Here is a 26662-nt window from a genome sequence, read left to right as displayed (position 1 = left end):
AATCCCCAAAATGGTAAGTATATTAAGTCTGCAAAATCTGGCCACTCTCATCCATGCAAATCAAAGGACCGCCCTCATAGGCAAGAGTTCACAACTCAAGATTCAAGTCAAGTCACCTATAGTCATCTTGGTGAAATGTAATTCTCTTTCAGCAAAGGTGTTATAAAAAGATACTATTCATTTTGTGGTTCGGTCTTATACAAACTCTTCGTATAGGATACCTCTGCTCACATGTCTCCACATGAATGATCGAGATCATATCATTTGTAGTACTTCACAATACGTGTAACAACTACAAAGTTGGTCGTATCCGTTATGTCACCAGAATAATGTACCCAGCCTTATCCATCTTCTACAGGACTGTTCAAGTTATCATCCAAACATGATTCACCTATATGTCTTTACATACATATTTAAGTTATATAACATAACCTAGGATCTTAGTTTATTGGATTGAGTTTACGCACATAAAATAATATTTTTTTTACAGAGATTTACAAACTACGAGAATAAAGAGAGATTTAGGACACCAATCCCAACAATTTGTATACTTTCATAGACACTCATATTTAGACAACCATTATTATTATTATTCATGTATATAGATATATATATAGAGATATATATAGATACTAATCCATGAGATAAGTTTGTGTGTGGTTTGGTTCCACCCTATGGATCTTGTATATTGCCTCTCATGAAACAATTCCAATACCTGGTATGGGTTTAACTTTTGTAATTTGGGTGATGTGAGAATGCCAGAGGCTCTGTTGTACGATGAAAAGGGGTTCAATGAGTAGTCGGTAACAGAAGTTCGAAAAGCAACCGAAAACGAGAGATGGAGATGGAGATGGGATGGTGAACATGGTGTGTTTGCGAGTGCTTGAGAAATTATATGGGCAGTAGAAAAGAACGTAAAAGAATAGAGAAAATCTATTTTGGAAAACAGAGATGCTTTGGATGTAGTAATTAGGGAGATTTCTCACATAAATTCTATGGTCTCTTGGCTGCAGCCACACACATTATCTGTTACGGAATCAACAAGTAAAAAATATACAAAAATGTAAAAGAATAGAGAAGATTGAACATATAGATTTACGTGGTTCATTAAAAGTGTGTTAGGAACATCCATGAAGTTGAGGGAGAATAATTTTATTATAGAATGATGACAGCTCTATGATTAGAGAGTGTTTATAGTGCACTTCTCTAAACTCTATAATCATAATCGTAAATACATCATAAATAATTAAATATGTTAAATACGAATTCAACTTAGATTTTGGGGGCGTACTCATGAACTCAACCAGGGTGCACCGTCCTTAGACTCCGTATTAGGTTATTTGAAACACCAAATAATAAATTAAAGGCATTCCAACATTATCCATCAACAGAATTTAAACCCATGAATTCTATATTTTAAATCTCTCACCAAGTAGTGCTATAAACATCAAAATATTTTTTAAAAACGTATTTACTTTGGGAGGCAATCCGATGACTACAAATTTTACTTCGCATCAATTATTTAACTATGGGGGTTTCATTTAATTATAATGTTTTTTTATAAGGGTTCTCCAGTTATCCATCTACTAAATAATACACTGCATTCTTTTTGTGTATATTCTGCTGTGTGCCCTCCACCCTACAAATATTAAAAAATGTACCACTCAATCACATGTAGATAATAAGAAAATTAAAGTTAATTATTTGACATCAATTTTCTTACTTTTATGGTGGCAAATGTCATCTTATTTGCATAACTTCTTGTATATCTATTCAAAAATAAAACCACATATTAAATCAGAGTCAAACTATATTTGATATTGTGCAAATAAAAGGTTACCCGGCTACTTGATCCGCAATAAACCAAGGTCTCCAATCCTCAACAATGGAATAATTTAAAGACTTAATCCATGTTTGAGTGTCCAAATGCGATACAATCATATCATGATCCCCACTATACATCATGTCAGTAAAATTAGTAATTAAAATACAAAATATTTGTAAATAACCATTTTATAACATAGTCTGTGTTGCATGTTACCTATAGATTAAAGACTTGTAACCTTTAGAACTAAGGTTCACGTGGTAAGGAAAAGCACTCTCAATATCAAAGTTGTAATCTTTCCCATCCCTACATCTTGTCCATTCTCCAATACTTCCCTAAAAAATAATAATAATAGATTCCATTATTCAATATATCTTCCCACAGTCGATATCTAAGAAAACTAAATAAAAATTTACCTTCCGTATGTGAAGTGCTTTTCGAACTTGATCGTGGTTCGCCCAATAATATGAAAGTAGGAATTTATAGGTCTACATACCAAACATATCTTTCAATCAATAAGATGAGTTAATGAGATTTTAAGATAGGTTGTGGAGAGAAGAATTTACAGGACAGTCGAGAGAAGGAAGTGCTGGCTCGGGATCAAGAAGCACTACTTTAGGGGTATTGTATAGAGATCTTCGAATGGATGCATCTTTTTGTTTCTTTGGAGAATGAAATGAACATTTTGGCAACAAAATGCTTGCTTTTTGGATATTTGAAACACACTAGGGATGAAGAACAAAAGACATATAATCACAAATCTGTTTCAATTTTAGTATCTTATAATTAAAAAATGTGATTACATATACCTTTTGGTACGTGTTATAATGTCTTAAACAATCTACATTGCTCGGATCAATATGTATATATTCTCCCTTGCAACTAGAGGTCAATGACTGTAATTACCAAACTCATTGTCAAAAATCGTCTCTTTCGTTATATTTTCTTCATATTTTTTTTTAAAAAATATATGTATTACCTCAAATAATTCGTCAGAAATAAGAGTCATTCTATGAGCAAAAGGAATTGCAAAATTTTGATATGTGTTACGAATCGTGACTGGATTTCCCAATATGTATCCCTAACATTAAAAAAAATAACTACTCCATTTCTAAAGAGCAAGCAACTTATAATATAAGAGAGAATTTCCATCGCAAACCTGAAGATTTACATGGGGAGCATGCTTATTTTCTGTAAAAAAAAAAAAAAGAAGAGCCAATTTTTTCACTTTGAGATTATTATTGGAAAATTATTTTAAATGATAAAACTGTTGAAAATATTTATAAGTAATAGCAAAATGTCACAGTTGATCAGCGATAGACTGTGATAGACTATCATTTGTGTCTATCATGACACGGATGACAAAAATAGTAGTCTATCGCGGTCTATCGTAGATAGACGGTGAAATTTTGCTATAGTTGTAAATTAATTGGTTCATTTCATTATATTTGAAACCAACCCTTGATTATTTATGTCTATATATATATATAAACTGTTTTTAAATATAGAAAAATGAAATATTTACGAGATATAACAAAATTTTAGAACTATCCATGATAGACACTGATAAAATCAACATCTAAATTTTGATGTAAATATTTTCAACGATTTTACTATTTGAAATAATTTCTCTATATATAATGAAAAAAGTCAAATTTATATGTACCTTCTAAAATTTCTTGTGCAATAACCGGAATGATAATACCAGAGTATGAATCTCCACCCACATAAAATGGATTAGATATAAATTCTGGATGATGAATTAACCACTACAAAATGAAACTAGTTAAAACTTTTATCACAAAAAAGATATATACCTAAAATCTTAATATAAGATATTTAATATTTACCTTTTTAAAAAACTGAATAGAGTGATGAACTTGACTAAAATCTCCTGTTTTAAGAGATTGTGGAGTCCTACCATATGAAAATCCCGTTCCCACAGGCAAATCTACAAATATTATACTTGATTTCTAGCATACGTCACCATTTTAAAATTAGTTCCACAGAGTTATAATAGCAAGACAATTATTCCTTTTTTTTTTTTTTTTTTTTAATTTTCCAATCGACAAAAATTTAGAAAATAAATTTCACCTTTGTCCATGAATAAGGATTCAAGATTATTTGAGGTAAGCTCCCATTGTATCTCTCAATTTTAAAATTTATGGGACCTTTCAATAAAGACATTATAACACCATAATAACCAAACAAAGTTAGATCATCACTTTGGAATAATCGATACATGTATAATGATGTTTTCTATCATTGTAAAAAGTATATTATTTATTTAATAATTATATCTTATCCACTATAAAATAATCATAAAAATTGACATTTAATGTTTAAATTATAAAAATTAAATATCATACTTTAAGCTCATCTATTTAGCTGAGAATTTAAATATTGGGTTAAAGATGAAAATAATGAGGAATTTTAGAAAAAAAAAAAAGAAAGAAAATATAAGGGAAAAACACCGTTTTAGATTCTTCAGAAAACTTTAGAGAGAAAACGACTGAGAAGAAAATAAAAGAGACCTCTGAGTGATTAATACAAGGATATTCAAATTTTGAAAAAGTTTTTTCTGTTTTTTTTTTTTTTTTTTTTTTTACAAATAAAAATTTGTTTGTAAATACTTCTTAAATAATAAAAACAAGGCGAAGAAAACAAAATTTACCCCAAGTTGCATCAATTTTTTTTTAACTTTTTAATGTTTAATAATCATTCTATTTTTCTGTTTTGATCTATAAGAAAATTAATTTATAAAGACTATTTTTATCTCGTTTTTACTCATATTTTTAAAAATCAAATTAAATTTTGAAAAAAATAATAATTTTTTAGAACTCGTTTTGGCTTCTAAATTTGATTAGATATTTAAATGTTTAATTAAAAAAATTAGTAAAATCTAAATATAGAAATTGGAAGAAAACGAGCTTATAAAGAAAAAAATGAAGGCATTATTTGATAACTCCATTTGATCTTAAGTTTTTAGTTTCTGAAATTTAAGTTTATGAACACTTTTTCCACCTTTAAATTTGTTGTTTTGTCATCTATTTTTTTATCAATGTTCTAAAAAAGTAGACAAATTTTGAAAACTAAAAAAATATTTAGAAAATAGTCTTCGTTTTTAAAATTTGTTGAAGAGTCCAACTCTTTTACTCAATAAATTCGCAAACATAATAAATTGAAAAGAAATAAATGATATTTTTAAATAAAGAAAAATAAATAAATTTATTTACAAATACTACTATCTATCAGTAATAAATCGTGATAGACATCTATTAGTATACGTGATAGATGTCTATCACGATCTTTTTTACGGATAGACAATAACATTTTATTATATTAAAAATATTTACAGTAATTTTACTATTTAAAATAATTACATAAAAAATATATTAATTTTAAAAAATCAAATAGTTATAAGACGTGATAAAAATCATTATCAAACCAAATCTAAATTATCTAAGTACTATAGTCTAAACCTGACTATAACTTCAAAACGTCTTGCAATTTCTACTCCATTTACGGGTTTTTCTTTCTGGCCTTGTCTTGAATTTTAAAATATATAGACTAAAAACAAAAACGAATAAAAATTGAAATCTCAGTGAAAATAAGGAAGGATATCGATAATTTGTTTTTTCCTTTAAAAAAAAAAAGGAAAACAGAATCCGTTTCCTTCGTGGAGTATCTAATTGGGAAATTAGGATTAATTAGCAAAAACGCGAAGCAATTAAGAGTAAAAGGTATACCAACTTCAAAGGCAAGTGCAGTTAAAGCAGAGCAACCGGGACCACCGGTGAGCCAAAAAAGTAGAGGATCCGTCTCCGGATTTCCTTCTGATTTCACAAAATAATAAAACAATTGCACTTCCTCCAAATCTCCAACACCCACATAACTGTTCCATTCCAAAAATCGATCAATCGCTAAATTATTTTCTCTAAATTTCAATTCCAAACTGATTTTTACAAGAATCCCCATACATAATATCACTTACCCGGTTTCCAGTTCGAAAGGGAGACGGCCTGCAAATCCCGGCAGAAACTTCACCGTCCAGTGCGACCCTGCGGCGGAGATGATTTGAAAAACAGAGACTAATAATACAGAGAGGCGGAAGACGGCGGTGGGCATGGTGGGTGCGCTCTAGCCGACAGCAGCGGAGGTGTCGAAGCGACCGATTGCTTTATGGTAGGATACAAAGCGCACCCCTCGTTATAAATTTAACGACATTTGTTCAAACAACATGACAAAACTCATAGTTATAAATTCATTCACCCTCCGGATTTCATATGTTTTTAAATATAAAAAAATTGCATTCGGTAGCAAAATGTATTTGTGTATTTGCAACTGTGACGTCAATTTTTAACTTTGCATTTATAGCAAAATTCCTCCTGTCATCCTTTTTATATAACTCCATTGACCTCTCTACTTCTTCATCATCACTTTTATCCCTCTTCTCCGCTTCCATTTTCAGCATTTCTTATCTGTGCAACAAATGGGGCTTCCAACTATCATACGATTGTTGAAAACCGTCGCCGGAAAATTCCCTGATCGGAGAGCCTTATCTGTATCCGGATAGTTCGATCTCTCCCATTCCGCCTCCAACATCTCGTTGATTCCGCCGCCTCTAAACTTGTCGGTGTCGGTGTTAAACCCGCGACGTCTTTGCCCTAGTCTTTCCAAACACCGTCGAGGCATTAAATTTAATATAGTAAAACCCATCAGTTTGAACTTTTTTATTTTAATTATTTGAGATTATTTGATTTTATAGTTTGTGATCATGTGTTTGGCTGTGATCCGAGCTCGAGCCACGGCAGAGAGGTGGACGATGACAGATGGTGTGGAACAGTGCTGATTGTTTGAAGAAGTTTAAGTCTTTAAAAAAAAATCAAAGAGCATCATTTTAATTCAAGTAGTGTATCAAAGGTTATCAAGTATATCAATTATACATCAATAGTATATCAATAGTATATCAATAGTATCTCAAGTGTATCAAGAGATATCAACTGTATCAAGAGATATTATCAAGTGTATCAAATATATCGGACATATCGAATCTGTGTCAAGTATGACTCATGTATATCATGTGTATCAAGTATATCCGTACATTTTTTACATTTTTTGTTTTAAATTGTAGGTTATGCTCTTTTTTTTTTTTTTTTTTTCTATTTTTGCATAACTAAAAGGTTTGGGCTACGAGCCTAATATTAAGAACTTATTTTGCCCATTTTGCAATTAAGGTAAAAACAAAATGAGTGAACTTATTTATGGCAAAATATACATCTATTTATCATTGTCTATCCACAATAGACAATGACATTTTAGTATAATTCAAAATATTTCTAATAGTTTTGTCATTTAAAATAATTATCCTAAATTGATGTGTATCATGTAATTGTAAGGAAAATTAATTAATTTAGTTTAATTATACAAGTAAATAAAAATTCAATTTAATTCTAGATTTTAGTTATACCCATAAATTTTGAAATTATTTTCAAAAATTTTTTAATCAAAGTTTTTTTTCTTTGATTATCAAATAAGTTGTTTTCAAATATAATAAAACGAGTCAAATTATTTACAATATAGTAAAATGTCATTGTATATTAGTGGTAGATACTAATAGATACTTATAGATATTTATTAGTATCTATCGCTATCTATTACTAACACTGATAAATGTCTATCAACATTTATCGAAATTACGTGTCATGTACGTGTTTATGAATTTTGTATTGATAGTTGAAAATTCAAATTTATTTTAATCGAAAATCATGCGACTTTATAAATTCGACTAAAAAACAAATTTTACAATCATCTAGTTGGAAAGATATTCATTATTTTAAAGTTTTTTTGGTTTGTATTATTTGTTGCTATTAATGAAATCTTACTTTTAAACTTATATCATAGTTTGTTCCTGAACCCAAAAAAATAATAATAATATTATTATTTTTTTTTTCCAAAATCATTAGCATCAATTATTTTAAATATATTTATTCAAGGTATAAAAATAATCATCGGGCATAAGAAAAAAAAAGGATTATTGGGCTAGTTATATTTATATTTTCTTTGTTATAAAGATTTTGTTGGTTTTTTAAATAGATTTTTGTATGTTTTATATGCTACAATCACACTAAAAAATTAATTTTTTTGGAAAGAAAAAATATCTTGTAATTATCAAAAAATTTACAACAATTTTTATATTTAAAATGTAAAATAGATATTTTTAAAAGAAGGGAAAATACTTCATTTATAATCTTTAAAGTAAAATAATAAAAAAACCTCATAATTTTTTCCATTTTGTCTGCATCCTTCCTTACCTGGACCAACTTTTTATATCTTCCTCATAGTAACTGTATTTAGAAAATTAGGCAACAAAGTAGGCAAAATAATTTTGTTGAAGATAAATTTATATCTATAAATTAAATGAACTTTATTAGGGTGAACCATTATATCTAAATTGATTGTAATCAAATTAAAAAAAAAACAATTAAAAGAATATAAAATAATTGCAATTAAATACAAATAAATTAAAAGAACATAATTTGAGTAAAACAATCATATAAACTAAGAAATCACGGAGAGAAAGACATATTAATGGTTTTTTATTCTCCTCTTCCTCTTTTTGCATATTCATGTAAAATAAAAAATCCAAACAAAATTAAATGAGTTACTAAATTTTTTATAAAATAAAAAATAAAAAGTAACATAGAATAGCTCAACTTAAAAGTAATAAAATGAGATTGAAAAGAAAGGAGATAGAATTTAAAATTGAGAATTGTAAAATTAGAATTAAACATAATTGAATCAATTTTTATAGGATATTCCCTTAAATTTCTAACATCTCTCACCGTGTCTCTTCATTCTCTAAAAATTCTTTTATGTAAAAAGGAAACCTAAAACGACAAAATTGTCACCAATAGATCAAAATCCATTTTGCTCTCAAGTTTTCATTATCATTTCAAGCAAAATTTGTCACAATCTTAAAACAACATTTATTAGAGAGGTAAGTATTTGTAATATTTGTCACTTTGGGAATGAATAGGTGACTAAAGCTCATCTTAAATCCCATCTTAAATATTTTATTTGGTTTTTGTTCTTCTTATGGAATCACATCTTTAAGACAAACATTTCAGTTCAAAAACTTCGTCAATACAATTTAGGATTGAAAATAAAATTCTTAAAAGAAAGAAAGAAAAGGGATTGATTCAAGAGTGTATCTCTTCATTGACTTGGTAACATGTTTTCCTTCAAATTACAAAAAAGTTATAGTCTACATTATTTTTGGAAAGATTTTGGGTATGAATATTTTATGAAATTCAAAAATTTGCAATGATAGTGAATGCATTAGCCATCAATTTCTTCACTTTTATAGGTACATCACGCACCTATATATTTACCATGGAAGAGTTGTATCTTAACATCATCAACTAGAAATAGTGGTGTCTATTCAAAATCAACTACTACCTTGGTGAAAGGTCACCTAAACAATTTGAAGAGGTATTGAGGGTAACAAGGAAATTATTAAAATATGTAAGGGTAAAAAGGAAAGGAGAAAATTCTCCTCTTTTAGCCTCTTTTAGTATAGTCTAAATTTAAAAATAGGGAAATTTACATTCTTAGTTCTCAGATTTTTAGGATTAGATGCATTTAGTCCTAGTTTTCAAAATGGATCTTTTTGGTCCCTAAGTTTTTAAAAATATATTTAAAAGGTCCTCCAACTATTTAAAGGATTAATTTTTTTTTAATTATTTAAAATGTTAAAATGTTATTTAAAACTAAATAATAATAATAATAATATAAAAAGTTTTTTCTCTCTCATCATTTCACCCAGTTCTTCTTCCTCTCCCCCTTCGGCCGTCTTCTTCTTCCTCTCCCCTTTTCCCTCTTTCTTTGGCGAGTGAAAAAAACTGGAGACCAAATTAAATGGTTTCGATGTGGTCTATATTTTTATCTTCTCTTTTTTTCCCTTTAATATTTTCCTTCTCTATTCTATTTCTAATACATATAACAGCAATCTTTGTCTTCAGATGAATTTACAGAGGAGCAAAACTTCTCCTTCCATCTTAGAGAAACAAAAATTAATTAATCTGAACCATACACACACCCTTTTAGGTGTGTATGTAAATATATAAGAGTTTTGTGTCGCAGCGAATTTTGGAGGTTGGAAGAAATTTGGAACAGAATTAAGAAAGAGGCTACTAGTGTTATTGAGTACTTATAATTTTTTTTGACTTGATGCAAATGGTAAGACATACTTTCTATTTATACTAGTTGACACCCCTAAATCTATGGATAGGAGTTTGCCAACACTTCATGATCTAATAATTACAAATGTCTCTTTAGAATATTCTCTACAATTACACTTTTTTCTTATATTTTCTAGATAATTCTTCAATCTACTCTAAGATCTCCTATAAGTAATATCTCTAGAACTTAAGCTTTTGTTTAAGCTTGACCCAATTACTTCTATCCCAAAATCAAGTTTAGATTTCAAGACCCCCTCTTAAACTTGATTTTGTTATCCCGAACAAATCTCTCAATCTTGTGGAGTCTTCTTTCTTAAGAGGCATAGTGAAAATGTCAAATACCTGATCATGAGTCTTCACATACTCTAGTTGCACATCCTTTTTTCTGATGCACTCTCTAATATAATGGTACCGCATATCGATGTGCTTGCTCCGGTTGTGGAAGACTGGGTTCTTGTCCAAAGCAATTACTAACTTGTTGTTTATAAAAATTTTGGTTGGCTCTTCTTGTAGCAGTCCCAACTCTTGTAATACATTTCTTAACTAAATTGCATGACAAAGGCATGAGGTAACAACCAAATATTCTGTTTCACATGTTGAGAGAGTAACAAACAGTTGCTTCTTTGACATCCACGTAAAGGCAGTATTTCCCATGTTAGAACACAAAACCAGTTGTACTCTCGTAGTCATCCACATCTCCACTCCAATCGCTGTCATTGTATCCCAAGAACTTATAATTATCAGATACATAATAATACAAGTCGTAGTTTATCGTACCTTTGATGTACGGAAGAATTCTCTTTGCTGCCTTCAAGTGTGTGGTTGTTGGTTTCTCCATGAAGTGATTGATAACTCCAACTACATAAAGAATATCTAGCCTTGTGCATGTTAAATATCACAAACTTCCAACCAAGCTTTTAAAGAGTGTTGGATCAACTCTTTTTCCTTCCTCACAACATGAAAATTGGATTCCACATTCCATGGGTATATTGACTAAATTAGAATCATCCATCTTGAACTTCTTGATCACTTCCTTAGCATAGCCTTTCTATATGATAAAGATGCCTTTATCTTCTTGCTTTACTTCAATGCCAAGGTAGTAAGACATGAACCCGATGTTGGTCATCTCAAACTCATTCGTCGTCTCTTCTTTAAACTTGTTGAACATGATTGGTTTGTTACCTGTAAAGATTAAGTCATCTACATACAAGCACACAATCAATACATCATTATTTTAGACTTAGATGTAAAGTGCATGCTCATATGGACACTTGATGAAATTTCTTTGGTATAGATACTTGTCTATTCGAGCATTCTAGGCTTTTGAGCTTGTTTTAGTCCATAAAGTACCTTTTTCAGCTTTAAAACTTTCTCTTCTTTTCCCTCAATTTTATAGCCTTGAGGTTGCTCGATGTAGACTTTTTCCTCTATTACTCTATTGGGGAAGGCAAATTGCACATCCATTTGATTGATTTACCAATTTTTCTGAGCTGCTAATGAAATTATTAATCTAATAGTTCCGAGTCGAGCAACAAGAGCAAATACCTCATCATAGTTAATGCCGACTATTTGACTATAACATTTCCCCACGAGTCTTGCCTTATATCTTTCAACTTCTCCTCTTGCATTCTACTTGGCTTTGTAATTAAACCCATTTCACACCAATCGTCTTGTGACCTTTTGGAAGTGAGACTAGCTCCCAATTGTCATTCGTCTTGATTGCATTAATCTTTTCTTCCATAATGCTTTTCCAATTTGGATTCTCCATAAGTTCTTGAAAGTTCATGGGCTCACAATCGGTAAGAACACAAAATAAAGAAAGATTATCTTGATTTTCGGTTACCTTATAAATTTCTTGTAAGCTTTTGAAGCATTGAACACATGAGCTTGAGCTTATGTCCTTTTGAGAACTTGAAGTTGGCGAAGCTGGTGACATAGAAGGCTCCTCTCGTGTTTGCACTGTACTTATTTGCTCAATGTCATTTTACTCGAAGTAAGGCAAGAAGTTTTAGTCTTCATCATATATTGCCCGATCCTATTCTCTTTCTTCATCGAATACTACATCTCGACTCAGGATTGTCTTTCCTCTGTCTGGATTGTAGAGCTTGTAGCCTTTGGTATTTGAGTTATCACAGATGAAGATGTATTTCTCACCTTTTCATCCAACTTGCTTCTATTTTCATCTGGTATATGCACGAGTAATGCTTCTAAAGACTCTGAGATGGGAATCCTTGGCTTCCTTCCACTCTCTGCTTCTTGTGGCGTTTTCCCAAATACATTTCTTGTTGGAGATCAATTGGATAGGTAGACTGCACATGCTACTGCTTCTGCCCAAAACTCCTCTGGTCTTTTCTTGTTTTTAAGCATACTTCTTACTGTATTCAAAATTGTTCCGTTCTTTCTTTCCGCCACTCCATTTTGTTGAGTGGATCCTGACATGGTCAAGGGTCAACCAATTCCATGATCTTCACAATACTTTTAGAATTCATTTAATGTGAATTCTCCTCCATGATCAGATCTCATAGCCTTGATCACTAGACCACTTTCTTTCTCAACAAGGGATTTAAACTACTTGAAGTTCTCGAACACCTCTGATTTATGCTTTACAAAATATACCCATGTTTTTCTTGAAAAATCAATGAAGAGAAGGAAATAGTTACTCTTACCAAGTTAGCTTGGCTTGGTTGGTCCGCACACATTTGTATTTATGAGTTCCAAAGGCCTTTGAGCTTTTGAGTTTGACTCCAAAAGCTTTTCTTGAACTGCTTACCAAGTAGACATCCTTTGCACACTTGATTAGAGTGGCTTATGGAAGGTAGCCCTCTCACCATGCTCTTCTTAGAGAGTGACTCTAATCCCTTAAAATTGAGATGCCCATATAAAAGATGTGAAAGCCAAGATGTATCGTTGTAACACATCTTGAGGCGTTTTGCGACATCATTTTGAATGTTAAGTATAAACATTCTATTTTTGTTCATTGGCACCATAGCAATGAAATTACTTACATTATCTCTTATAGAAATATTATTATCTTTTAAACGAATTTCATAACCTTTATCTAAGAGTTATCCTAGACTTAAGATACTACTCTTCATATTTGGCACATAATAAACATTTGAAATAAATTGGTGATCATCATTCTTCAATCGGATGAGAATGTTACCTTTTCCTTTTACTTCTACCTTGGATTCATCTACAAAGGCTACATTGCCATTCACTGATTCATCAAGCTCCACGAACATATTTCTTTCTCCATACATATGGTTGCTTGCCCCAGTGTCCAGGTACCATGCATTATTTTTGCTCCATTCATTTTTCGTGCAAGCCATCAATAAGGTGCCACATTATTGACTTTTTTTTTCAATGTAGCTCACCTTCTCTTCAATTCTATTATTCTTGGGAGCTCTATACTCAAATGTATAATGACCAAACTTCTGACAATTATAGCATTTAACGTTTGATTTATTGTAACTGATCTTGAGTTGCCTTGTCCATGATATTTTGTTGAGTTTCCTGGTCCTCTTTAGGAGTTATTGTTGTTGTTTTCATTGGGCTTCCAACTATGTCCTTTTCCATGACCTCCTCCTCGTCCTCGATGTCCACCATGTTCTTGTCCTTGTTCGCTTCTATTAACTAGAAGAAATTCAGGCTTTAATGTCGGTTTTAAACCGACATTAAAGATAGTGTTATTAAAGCCCTTTAATGTCGGTTGCCTTTAATGTTGATTTTAAACCGACATTAAAGGGCTTAAATAACACCAATAACACAACCTTCAACTTTAATGTCGGTTGCCTTTAATGTCGGTTTTAAACCGACATTAAAAGGCTTCAATAACACCAATAACACAACCTTCAATCGACATTGAAGGTCTTTAGTGATTAAAGCCCTTTACTGTCCATTTTATCAATTATTGTCCTTTCTTTTTAAAATTTCGTTGCCAAATCCATTTTTTCGGTCAAAAAGTATAACATAACACATCATCATCGAACATTGTGGCTATGACATATTATTCATGTATGGATTATAAATCTATTACATTTAATCCGTAAATTCTGGTATAAAATTATAATTTAAAAGGTCGTACAATAATTCAGGCCTTGAAAACACAAATTATAAGTAATACAAACATTATGATTTTACAAATATTATAGGTTTACTGTCCCTCTCCACTTGGTAAGTATGGATCCCTTCATAATTCTTCTTGAACCCCAGCTTCAGTAGTGTCTGGTTATAGGCATTTTTGTCTGACCACTGTTGTTTAAAGAATCACAAACAATAAAGGTTTAGGACAAAGGATTGAAAGTGAAAATGTGATCATAATTCATATTCAACTAACCGTATTTATTGGGAATGTGCATAAATAGTACATTAGCATTCAAAGATGCCAAAACATAAGCATAAGAATATGAAAGAGGAAAGGAGGAAATTAGCATTCAAAATCTAAAACTCACATGATCCAATGACGACAAAAATGAAGAATCCAATACGAATAGGGCCAACAGGGTAGTCCTTTCCCTTCTTTATAGCAGTCTCAGGCACAACCCCTCTTCAAAATGTTCTTCTTGAACATTTCCACCTTCATGTGCCCTTGTTCTTATTCACTGCCTTGCTACGCTTCAGAGACCATGCAAGGTACTGCAAATGCAACTATATTAAGAACTTTGTAACTGTGAATGTCGAAATGAAAAAAAAATGGTGATTACAAATAAATGCAAAAGTAAGAACTGAAAATGTATTGTAGGATTGTACTTACAGTATTTCGTTCATGAATGAGAGGTTGAAGGAGGGACGGATAAGAAAAACTAAGCTTCTCATAAAGCTGCAAAGAACTACCATTTCCACCAGATTCCTGAAGCAACACATCCATTGCAAAAGAATGATTTTTGCAACATTAGGAAGTATATGATGCATGTATTGATTCGTACTTCAACAAAAATTGATATGCTTAATTATGATCTTCATATGTATATAAGCAATGTTCATAAGTAACAAAAGCAATCATATTGGGGGGAAAACACAAATGTTCGAGAAAACAAAGGAAAAATGTTAAACTTTGATTTGACTGAACCTCTTTGAAAGTTTTGCAAGTAGCCAATCTATATTCTAAAAAAATGTTTCCAAATTTATGTCGTTTCCAAATTTATGTCTCTTTGTCTGTATTTTCTATGGTCACCTCTGACTCGGTTCCTAGCCTGACCTATACCTACTGAAAGTTTAGTAAACATAGCCTAAAGAAAGGAAGTTTCCTTTTATATTGCATCGATAATAAGGTTAAATCACTTAAAAACATATACAATTGAAGCTTTAATATAGACAAGATTTTACCTGAGAAAACATTCAAAGAATTTTGCTAATATATAGATCCTTGATATATTTGAGGTTACTAACCAATTACACTAAAAAAAGCTTTAAATTCAGTATAACACTATTATTGAAGTTGGTTGTCTATGAATGATAACTAAAGGTGTCTATGGTTTGAATTCAAACAAATCAATACAAGGTTTCAAGTGGGAAAGAACCTCATCATTGTTCTGAGAAAAATCAGATTACGATGTTATTCCACGAATAACGTTGCTTACTAAACTCAACTTCAGTCCAAATCAGAGCATTCCATGCCCTTTCTAGCTGCATGAATAAATAAATCATATTGGAGTGATCAAATGGATTAAATTATCTAAATGGGCCAAATTCTACAGTCATTTGCAGTTGAAAACACATAATAGTATCATTTTGCAGGAGAAAATACATACAGTTATTTCAATTGGCCGGTCACCAAAAACTATTTGAGCACCAACTTCTTTAGATGCTTTATGAGCAGCTCGAAATTGCATGAGTAATGAGAGTTTCATGAACTAGTTGTAGATATGCAGACCTATACACTGGTACATCTAGAAATTACTTGGTCATTTGAAAAGTTGTTTATTAAAGTACCTCGTCTCCAAAAGGACGGTTGACATCTGATGAAATTTTTGATGAAAAAACTGCAAGAAGCAGACACAAAGTAAGAGCAATTTGGCCTCCTGAAAAATGGGAAAGTTTTAGACAACTTTTATGATTGATGTTCAAGGGAGTATTAGAATTAGTTTTCATATTGGTTGGTTCATTACTTTATTGTTATTGCCAACCATACTTTGATTGCCTATTTATCGAGCCAACTCCTTGTTGAAATTCAATAAAAGGCTATAAAGTTTCTCCATCAAATGTTTTTCATAAGCTTAATAAAAATTCATGGAAAGATGAAGATTGAATAATGACAAAGCAAACAGATTCAGACCTGCTTCAGACATTCCAAGATGGCAGCATATATTAGGATAAGCAACCCTTAGAAAAATGGCATCAACACAAATATAAAAAATTAAAAAGTATTTCCAAAGAGTTAAAGAGACTCAGACATCCAAGGAAGGATAAAGCAGCACTAGCTCTCAAGCCTGGCGAAGGCGAAAGCTCTTAGGCGGCCACTGCGAATCTTTTGAGAAACAAGTCTTCAAGATATCATTATTGTTATCAAAACATCAAACCTAACGTAGAGCATGGAGAATTATTTAGATACCACCAGAAAGAACTCGAAAAAGGGAAACAAAAATAGGGGAAACGGAGTATCAAGGTGAGTTAAGAACAAAAGGAAAATATTTAATGATTTCTAGTGGCAAATGGAAATGAAGTTACAAACAAGTCCTCAACAGAACTAACAGTTCAAATGAGGTTAAAATATAAGTTAAGAGCAGAACCAACAGTTCAAATGATTATCCAGGTGAAAAGCAAACAAAACCAAGAATTCAAATAAAAGCAATAGTACTTGTATATAAGATTTTCCAAGCAGCAATGATCAGTAATATATAACTCGTCTAAAGCCCAACAATAGTCGTTGGGGGGTTTTGAAGAGAGAACATGCATTATAAAACAAAAACTTAAAAATCAAATCATCGAGAAACTAGAAGTAAAACTCTTAAATAGAGCCTCAAACATCCAAGGAAGGATAAGAACAGCAGAACTCTCAAGCCTGGCGAAAGCGAAAGTTCTCAAGTGGCGACTGCGAATGTTTTAAGAAACAAGCCTTAAATGTATCATAACAGAATCATTACCAAATCATCATACAAATCAATAAGAAAAATCAAATAAAAAAACAATAAAAGAGAATATAGAATGTGGGAAAATCTTAATGCATAAGCATCATAAAGGAAGCAAATGCCAGAATATCATCTCCCAAAGATCATTGTCGGCAACGTATAGCGCTGAAAACGCTACGAAATATTAGAAGCGCATCAGAGACTCTAATTTATTGCCTTCCAATAGAAGAAAACCAAACCAAAAACAAATCTAAAACGCATTTGGGAAAACAAATCTAAAAAACCATCCCCACTCAAGGAGAACATGTTGGATTTCAGTTTTTAGTCTGGCTCATTGATGTCTAAAGTATACATGATACCAGCTCTAGAACAAATTAGACAAACCACACAAACCAGACCTAAAAAACATGTTCAAATATATTGGCATGGAGCTTGAGCGGATTTCATGGACAAATCTAAGAGAGAAATGAAAAACATGAACGAATCAGACAAACCTTGGCTTTGACGGTGCTGAAAATAGAGTTTGAACAGTTCTTCCGATCCTCGACCTCGGCTGAAACTCCATCTTTTTCTTTCTTTCGATCACCTCTTCAATCTGCTCGCCTCCTCCAGACATGTAAATCCTCTCTAGCCACATTCGCACTCCCCCCCCCCCCCCCTTCATGTGGAGCTTTCAAGAGTTTCACTATACCAGCACCGGAACCATCCAGCGAGCTTAGGCTTGAAAATATCTACACGGTTGGTGAAGCCATTGCCGAAATAGGCCTCACAAGAACGGGGAGGGATAGGGGAGTGAGACTAAGGGAGATAAGAAGGCAAGATGGGCTAGGGCTTGGAAGAATGTGGGTTTTTCGGAAGTGGGATTCCGATGAGGATAAGTGGGAGGGTAGGTTTTAGAGTGAGAAGTGAAGTAAATACAAAGAGTGAGAATGTTGAAAGCGAAGAGAAGGAAGAAGATCTTGAGAAAGAAAGAGGGAAATGAAAAAAAATGGGGGGGAAATAGAAAGTTAGAGGAAAAAGTGAAGCGAGTCTTTAATGTCGGTTTAAAACCGACATTAAAGGTACCCCTATAATGTCGGTTTAAAATCAACATTAAAGATCTTCTTTTTTTAAAAAAAATAAAACCGACATTATACATCCGATTTCACTTTTTTCAACCGATATTAAAGCCCAAAATTCTTGTAGTGTTACACAAATCGGCCAACAAAACTTGCCCATTAGGTTCGAATTACGTCAATCTTTCCTTGCGTATATGCATCTTTTGTATTGAACTACAAAAAGGAAAAAAATAAGATAAATTCAACATAAGTTTACGTCCATTTATTAAATTAAAGCTAATACTATATAAAAAATAAATAATTTACATACGAGGCTAGTAATGGGAGTAGTAGGATTATGCACTATTTCGTAGTACCCACATCCTAAAGAATCTAATTGACGAGGGCACTGCATATAAAGAAATTGAAAACAATTGTTAAATTGTTATAAAGAAGTCGAATGAACATAAATTGTTAAAAAATGAATGCAAATTTATCTTTATAGGTTTCCATTTTGGATAAGACCGATGATGTTGAAGATCGTGCTTGGCTTACCATGTTTTTAATCCACTAAATAGTTTAAAAACATTAGTTAAACATAAATACTTCAATTAAGAGCTAAGAAAGTTCAATTACACTTACATATTTATAACTCCTTGAAAATCCTCTTGAACCTTGCTTCGAAGAGAGTCCAAAACATAAACACAATTTTCTTGTAGATTGATTACAATCAATATCCAATGATTAACTATAATAAGCAACAATTTTGAAATATTAGTATGTGTATAATGCAAATTAAAAATAACTTAAGAACTTGTATCTACTTACCCTGTGTTATATGAAATGAGGATTAATTGGTCTAAATTAGCCAATTCTAGTTGATTGGCTAAATTTCTGGATCGATATCTTAAGACTTCACGTGTGGTAATATTCTTGCTTGATCAATTATAAAAAACCTCTTCGTAATATCATGACCACATTCATCTCAAAGATACCTAAACAAAGTAAAAGTTATTATTTATAAACATGAAACAAAATATACACAAGTGAATCTAGATGAGTAATACTTATGCAATGTATGTCAAAATATACATGTAGCCTATTTCAACCATATTGCAATATTGGATCAGATCATCGCAGCCTAGATAAATAAATTTGTCTCTTCCAAATATATGCTCGTCCAAAGTGATACAAATCATGTCTACATCATTCATGTTACGCATGGCATGTCTGTTCAATAGTTTGATAGTACCATTAGCGTTAGTATATTTGGAAGATTGGCCGAAGCTCTTAATTGGTGAATGGTCATACCATAACCAAAGTTACAAAAATTCAAAGTAGGAAAAATAATAAATAACCAAACTCATACACTGAAAAAGAGACATATTTTTTTCTCATCAACCATAACTACAAGCTCACGAGGCCATTTTACGAAGTTGCCCATTTTACGAATTGGTATAGGAAAATCTTCTCTAATGACAATGTCAATCAAAACTTTAACAGTTAAGCATGACACATCATCATCAAATGTTGTGCCTACTGCAACAATATTATATATAGTTTCCTATAGCCAAGTAGCATGGTGTCCCCTTAACAAATTTAAAAGAACTTATGTCATGCATGGTTAAGCACATACAATATGATTAAAATTTAAAAGTCACAACAAATAAATTACCTCCAAATCTTCTTTAGACATCTTCTCAGTATTTTCTTCTTCAGATGCACTTAGTGCAACACTTCCAACAGATGATTTGGACTTATGAGATTGTCGCTATGAGTTCTTTCTCTTGACACTTTACCATGTTGAACATTTTTTTTACTAGAGCCTTCTTCAATTTCTTGGCTCGTAGAGGACTTTGGTTTTAATAATTTGAAATATTGAGAATGGGAAACAAAATCACCCATTCCTCTAACACGTCTCCAATGTTCTTCCGTACCCAATGCTTCGGTGAGAACATCTTCACCTTCATGAAATTCAGCCAATTTATCCTGTAAAACATATTACAATTTTCACACAATATCTATATCATCACAAGTTCCAAACATTATATATATGCCATCTTAAACTTTTCATAATATATACTTACAATCCGATTGGCACATTCTCGAGTAACTTCATCAAAGTATTCATTATTCTTTCCTTTTCTTGCTTCTTTCCATAAAGTCGCCCGATAAGAAGGGTCATTCGATAGGTTCTATATGAACATACAAATTTAATTAGCATAAACATATTAGAATAAAAGATTTAATTTAAGTCGAATAACTCACTAATTCTTGGGCAAGATTCGCATAGCCCTTCCGAGAAATGTTGTGATTATATACACATTTCACACGTCTTTCTTTATTAAGACGACTGATTTTTTGTACAACAAAACTAGTTGAAGTTACCTATCAAAACAATGATAATGTTGACATGTAATTTATTGTGAATGACTTACCTCCCATTCTTCACTCAATCATTCACTGACAAACGATGTCCAATGATCTTGCTCTATATGAGAATATTGTTGGGGTAGAAATTGTAAGACCGAAGGTTCATCCTTAAATGGAAGTATAATTTTTTGAGTCAACGTTGTCTTGAAAGTCCAAAACTTCCTAGATGCAAACATTAGTATACAATGTTTGGACTTAGAATCCACATTGAACGACATCTGCACAATGAAAAAAAGTAGTTAAACAATAAACTAATAAACTACTATGCACATGAATTAAAAGTTTAGAAACATACCGCTACACAATCAAAAAGTTTGTTTTTTAAATGGTTTGGAACTCTTTTCCAAGAATCATACGTTATAGGAATTTGTTGTTGAACACAAACTCCTGTATAACTCTGCATCTTCTTTGCTCCAGATCCAACCAGTTGTCCATGTTCATTATAATCATACTTTATTCCAAGAATACCCAACATCTTTTTTGCTTCATAAGTAGAAGTTGGAATTTCATTAGGACTAGGTAATATGTCATGAATTAATTCTAACAACTCAGTGACACTCTTATCGCTCCATCCAAATTTAGCTTTTAAATTATATAACTTTACCAATGTAGATATTTTGGAAAAAGTTTTACAATTTGGGTACAATGGTTTCTTCGCATCATCTAATAATTCTTAAAAATTATCGGATTTTCCACTAAAATAGTTATTGTATGTAGCCTCAAACATTTCAATTGTGTCATCAACATCAACATCATCCTTATCAACTTCGTCTTTTTCACTAGTAGACACATTTTCATTGTTTCTCTTAATCGGTAATGATTCACCGTGAAAAATCCATGTCTGATAACTTTGATCTATACCATTAAAAAATAAGTGGTCTATTATTTTGTTGACATCTAGAGTCTTTGCATTCACACACTTCAAACATGGACAACTCATGACATTCAGTATATTTGAATGTTGTAGACCATCTTTAATAAACATCTCGACCCCTAAACCATACTCAGTTGACATTCTATTCCATTTCATGCATAACTTATCCATGATTTTAAAATATGCAACTCAATCTACAAAAAAAAAAAAAAAAAAAAAAAATAACAAGAGAAAATTTAAAATCATAAAATTATGATGGTAAAATATGCAACATCAACAAATTTAGAACAAATGAGCTTTTAAGATAAGCATCTTATAAATATTACCTTGTACTTGTTATTAATGTTGTTATGAATTCCTTTTTGTGTTGGGTGCACCTTCTCCACTTGTCAACCTTCTTAAAACACGTCCATTGCAATCTTCCTATCTTCCTTCTAAATCCCCAAGAATCAAAGTTTAGCCTTACACGTCAAACTTGAACCTAACAAATAAAAAACTTCACTCAAAATCAAGTATTGAATCCAAACAAATATCACAATAAACCATGTCCTTAGATCGTGTTTTGTATGAGTCAATATCAAGGACTCAGTTCCTATCAATGAAAAGAAAAGCCAAAAAACAAAAACCCAACAAAGTTCAAAATTCCATCAATCCAAACAAATATCACAATAAACCGTGTCCTTAGAGTTAGACTCTTTCTATAAATACTTCAAGAAAAGCTAACAATGAATAAAATACCTAACATATAAAAAACATATCACAAATCTAACATGTAGTTCTATAGAGCAATAACAAAATCTAAACATCCAACAATCAACCAATAGATCAGGATTTACACATAACAAAATTTAGGATTTACACATCTAAACATTTGTTCTTCTCCGAGCGATGTTCTTCAAGACCTATAGTATTTGGAAAAAGAGATTTCTCTAATACAAAAATAAATTTTGCCTCTTTCTTCTTTGAAAACAACAACACAATAACAAAAGTATGAGTACAATCTTAAATCATACAACATTTTAGTTTTAGGTTCTGAAAGTTACTATTTTCCTGCATAGGATATGTACAGTATGGAACAAAGCATGAGATAGAACTTCTTCAAGTAACTTCATCAATGTTCTTGTCCAACCATGCTTACATCCATCAGCTTTAAGGCTTATATCACACAATAATTGCAGTAAACGTTCCAAAAGCTTATTGACAAAATTGTGAAATCCTATTTTCTTGTTTAGGTGAATCCACAAAAATAGCAAAACGTTCAAGCATTATGCACAAAAATTTAATAGCAAAAATGGCTATATCTCCACCTTCCAAGTTATTTACATAAATTATGTGAAAAAACTCGAGCGCTGAATCAATTGTAGAAATCATCTAAATTATAGGGATTAAGTTCTAATTACAAACCATAGATACTAAATTTTAACTATATAACATTGGTTCCACCATGTACAAGTAAAACTACAACAACAAGAGTACTGGGATGGGTCACTCCATTTTTCATATTGAACCCCGTTTGTTCAACAGAAGCAGTAACAACTAGTAAAAAAAATGGATATAAGAAAATATCATACTAACGGACGACTCACTGACATACAAACAATATATAAGATAAGCATCGATTCATTTCAGTAAAAAAAATGGATATAAGAAAATATCATACTAACGGACGCGATGGAGATCGACCACGGCAGAGATGACCCACTAGCAGAGACAACCGACGACCAACGACCCACTGGCAGATTTGTACCCACGGATATAGATCTGAACACTAATTTGTACCTACGGCTACAGATTTGAAAATGACAAGACTAATAGAAATAAATTCTTGAATCTTCCAAAAAAATATTAGGCTCTTCCGACCTACCTACCAAGGAACAAATATTAATTACATAGAAAGAATTACATTGCAAACGGTCAGTGAGTCGGTTAGTTTTCCATTGCAAACGTTTCTCAAGAACCAAACACAAACGATATACAAAGAATTAAAGCATAGAGAAGGAACAACGATTCATTAATTGCAATAAAGAACACTGCCAAAGCAACAAAATCCGATTGAAAATCTAATGCAAACAAAAAAACAAAAAATCAGAAACTCACAACTCCACCGGAAGTGATGGTCACTCGGATCGACAGGGATCGATAGACGGCCGGTGGTATCATTTCTGATTTAAAGTCTGATGGACGACGGACGATCGATGGACTGCCAAAGCCTTAAAGCCTGAAATTCTCGGATCGACGGTTGGAGACTGAAGGACAAAAGACGGCAAACTTGATGGAGACTAACGGAGACCGACAGACGGCCGGCGGACAACCACAGACGGACGAACAGTGAAGGAGATCGGTTAGGGTTTGGGTAAGAGAGAAATGGAGGCAGAGAAATGGAGGCCGGCGCGCCCAATAGGGTAAAGATGAAAAAGGGGGCGAGCGCGATAGTTGTTTAATTTTTTAATAAAATAAGAAAAAAAAAATAATTACACCTTTAATGTCGATTTAAAACCGATATTAAAGCCCATCTTCAATGTCGGTTTAAAACGACATTAAAGATCCGTTTTTTTTAAAACCGACATTATACATCTGATTTCACTTTTTTCAACCGACATTAAAGCCCGAAATTCTTCTAGTGATTATTAGGACTAATTCCTCCACTAGTCGAATCAACTTGCAACATGAGCAATTGATCGACGATTCCTTTGTTCTTCTTTTTCTTTTCTTCATATGCTTGTAATGAACCCATGAATTGCTCAATGGTCATGACCTCCAGGTCTTTTGATTCTTCGATTATGGCGACACTATGTTCAAACTTTTGATCTAATAATCTTAGTATTTTCTCCATGATTTTAACATCATCAATCTTTTGGTCATTTTTTAAAAGTTGATTGGTGATAGTTAAGACTCTAGAAAAATAATTTGAGATGACTTCCCCTTCTTTTATATGCAAAGTTTCAAACTTAGTTCTTAGAATTTGAAGACGTACCTTTTTAACTGGATCCGCTCCCTTAACTTTAGAAGGAAATCAATATTATACACGTCAAAAGTGAAATTTATCATTTTAAAATCACTTTTAAACATGTTTGAAAAATATGTTTTGATTTAAAATATAATAAAAAGAATTATTTTAACCCTTTCAAAATCTAATACACATCACATACATAAAAATCATCCATTTATTTTTTGTTTGTCCACATAATTGAAAATTCCACAAGGATCAAAATAGTGTTCAAAGGGAGTAAAACACATTATTCATCCCTAACTTTTTTATAAAGCTTCTCCTGTTATCCATCTATAAAACATTATACTTCTTTCGTCTGGCTTGTATTCTATTGTGTGCCCTCCACCCTGAAAATTTCATGAAATAACAAACACAATCGGTCACCTAGTTGGAAAACAATAACCAATGTTTTACGTTGAATTTTTTCTTACTTTAATGGTTGCAAATGTCATGCTATTTGCATATGTTATTGTGTATCTATAAAAAATGAATTAACCTTTAAATCATTAGATTAAATCATAATTTTAGTAATTCAAATAAAGTAATTATCCGAGTACTTGATCACCAAAATAAACCAAGGTCTCCAATCATCAATAGTGGAATAATTTAGAGATTCGATCCTTGCTTCCGTGGGCACCATCATATCATGATCTTCACTATATCTCAATCAACAAAAATAATTAGAATACATAAAATCTTAAATAAAATATCATTTAATTGGATAGGTTATAGCATAGTAACTAAAAACCAAAGACCGATAACCTTTTAAACCGAGATTTACATGATAAGGAACAACAATCCTAATATTATATTCATAATCATCAATAACATTCCATCTTTCCCATTCTTTAATAGTTCCTTGTTAAGAAAATATACATACACATTCAACATATCTTGTCGTCGCTAATGTTTGTAATTAAATAAACAACTTATCTCTTTAATTTCCTTACGTATATGCAATACTTTTCGAACTCGGTCATCGTTGGCCAAATAATAATCGAGGTTGTATTTATACTCCTATACGCGAGGACAACATGATTCAAGATTCAAGATCATAGGAGAGCTTCCTCATTTTTGGGACCAGAAAAAATAAAAAAGTTAGAAGAACAAATTCACTTGACAGTCAATAGAAAGCTGAGAAGGTAAGGCTTTTGGAGCAAGAACCATTTCTTGATCTTCAAAGGTGTTATAGAGAGATCTCCACAGTTCAGGTCTTTGGGTTGGGGTCACACAAAAACTGAGCAAAATACACCAAACATGTTATTCTATTCACACAGTACAAATAATTAATTCTCACAAATATTATATCTTGAAGATCAAAAAATTTCAACAACATTTTTATAAATACTACAAATTAAAACAAGCCTCTTTGTAGGTTGGTAGATGTTTTATGCACTCCACATTATTTGGATCAATCTTCCCATATTCTCCTTTGCAATTACTAGTCAATGACTATGCACCGATTATTAATTACATACATTACCAGTTCTCTTTAGATATCTTTGTGTATGTCTAACAATAGGCGTGAACACTAAATCCGACTAATCCGAATCTAGAATTCGATTTTTACTAAAACATCGGTTCAATTGGATGTAAATAATAAAAAAGATTGAGACTCCGGTTGATAACCATTTCATTTTTAATTTTTAGTTTTTTTAAAAAGAAATTTATAAATACTTCTTCCACTTTTAAATTTATTATTTTGTAATCTACATTTTATCAATGTTTTCAATAATCAAGCTAAATTTTGAAAACTAAAAATAGTAGTTTTTAACAACTTGTTTTTGTTGTTGGAATTTGGTTGAAAATTCAACACTTGTATTTAAAAAATATGTAAACCATTCTTAAAAATTGAGAAGAAATAAACAAACCAAAAATGAAATGGTTATCAAACAATGTCTAAATTGTTTTATTCAATTCTGTTTGGGATTTGAAAACCGAATTGAACCAAACCTATATATATAAAATTGAATGAAATATACATACATACATATATGTGTATATATATATACTATATGTATAAAATCGAATATTTGTTGTTCATTTCAATTTGGTATATACTCAAAACTAAAATTTGATTCAGTTTGGCTACCACATCAAACCAAACTTAATCATGAACACCCTTAATTAACAAAACCTTATTCTACCTTATACAATCTAGTAGAGATGAGGTTCATGTTATAAGCAAAAAGGA

At 31.5% G+C, this 26662-nt stretch overlaps 2 protein-coding genes and 2 non-coding genes across 4 annotated transcripts; all 4 read right to left on the bottom strand.

Annotated features, from left to right (window-relative positions):
- Nucleotides 1-1291: 1291 nt before the first annotated feature.
- LOC120085382 (serine carboxypeptidase-like 13) lies at nt 1292-5989 on the bottom strand. Its single transcript, XM_039041334.1, has 14 exons — nt 5820-5989; nt 5575-5720; nt 3920-3996; nt 3676-3798; nt 3474-3594; nt 2985-3004; nt 2805-2906; nt 2635-2721; nt 2392-2550; nt 2242-2313; nt 2042-2160; nt 1841-1954; nt 1724-1769; nt 1292-1639 (listed from the first exon to the last, which is right to left on the bottom strand). The coding sequence occupies exons 1-14, from the start codon at nt 5951-5953 to the stop codon at nt 1559-1561; spliced, it is 1401 nt and encodes a 466-aa protein (XP_038897262.1). The 5' UTR covers nt 5954-5989; the 3' UTR covers nt 1292-1558.
- Nucleotides 5990-16450: 10461 nt separating this feature from the next.
- LOC120087439 lies at nt 16451-16572 on the bottom strand. The gene has a single exon (XR_005484578.1). It is a non-coding gene; the product is annotated as a small nucleolar RNA SNORD14 (small nucleolar RNA).
- A 450-nt stretch (nt 16573-17022) lies between these two features.
- On the bottom strand, nt 17023-17144 carry LOC120087440. The gene has a single exon (XR_005484579.1). It is a non-coding gene; the product is annotated as a small nucleolar RNA SNORD14 (small nucleolar RNA).
- Nucleotides 17145-24734: 7590 nt separating this feature from the next.
- Nucleotides 24735-25635, bottom strand: LOC120084938 (serine carboxypeptidase-like 3). The gene is made up of 6 exons (XM_039040749.1): nt 25585-25635; nt 25419-25485; nt 25215-25332; nt 25026-25130; nt 24900-24945; nt 24735-24815 (listed from the first exon to the last, which is right to left on the bottom strand). The coding sequence occupies exons 1-6, from the start codon at nt 25633-25635 to the stop codon at nt 24735-24737; spliced, it is 468 nt and encodes a 155-aa protein (XP_038896677.1).
- Between the last annotated feature and the right edge of the window lie 1027 nt (nt 25636-26662).

The sequence above is a fragment of the Benincasa hispida genome, chromosome 9 (genome assembly GCF_009727055.1).
Source record: "Benincasa hispida cultivar B227 chromosome 9, ASM972705v1, whole genome shotgun sequence".
In the NCBI taxonomy this organism is placed as follows: domain Eukaryota; kingdom Viridiplantae; phylum Streptophyta; class Magnoliopsida; order Cucurbitales; family Cucurbitaceae; genus Benincasa; species Benincasa hispida.
This window is presented reverse-complemented; position numbering and strand designations above follow the sequence as displayed.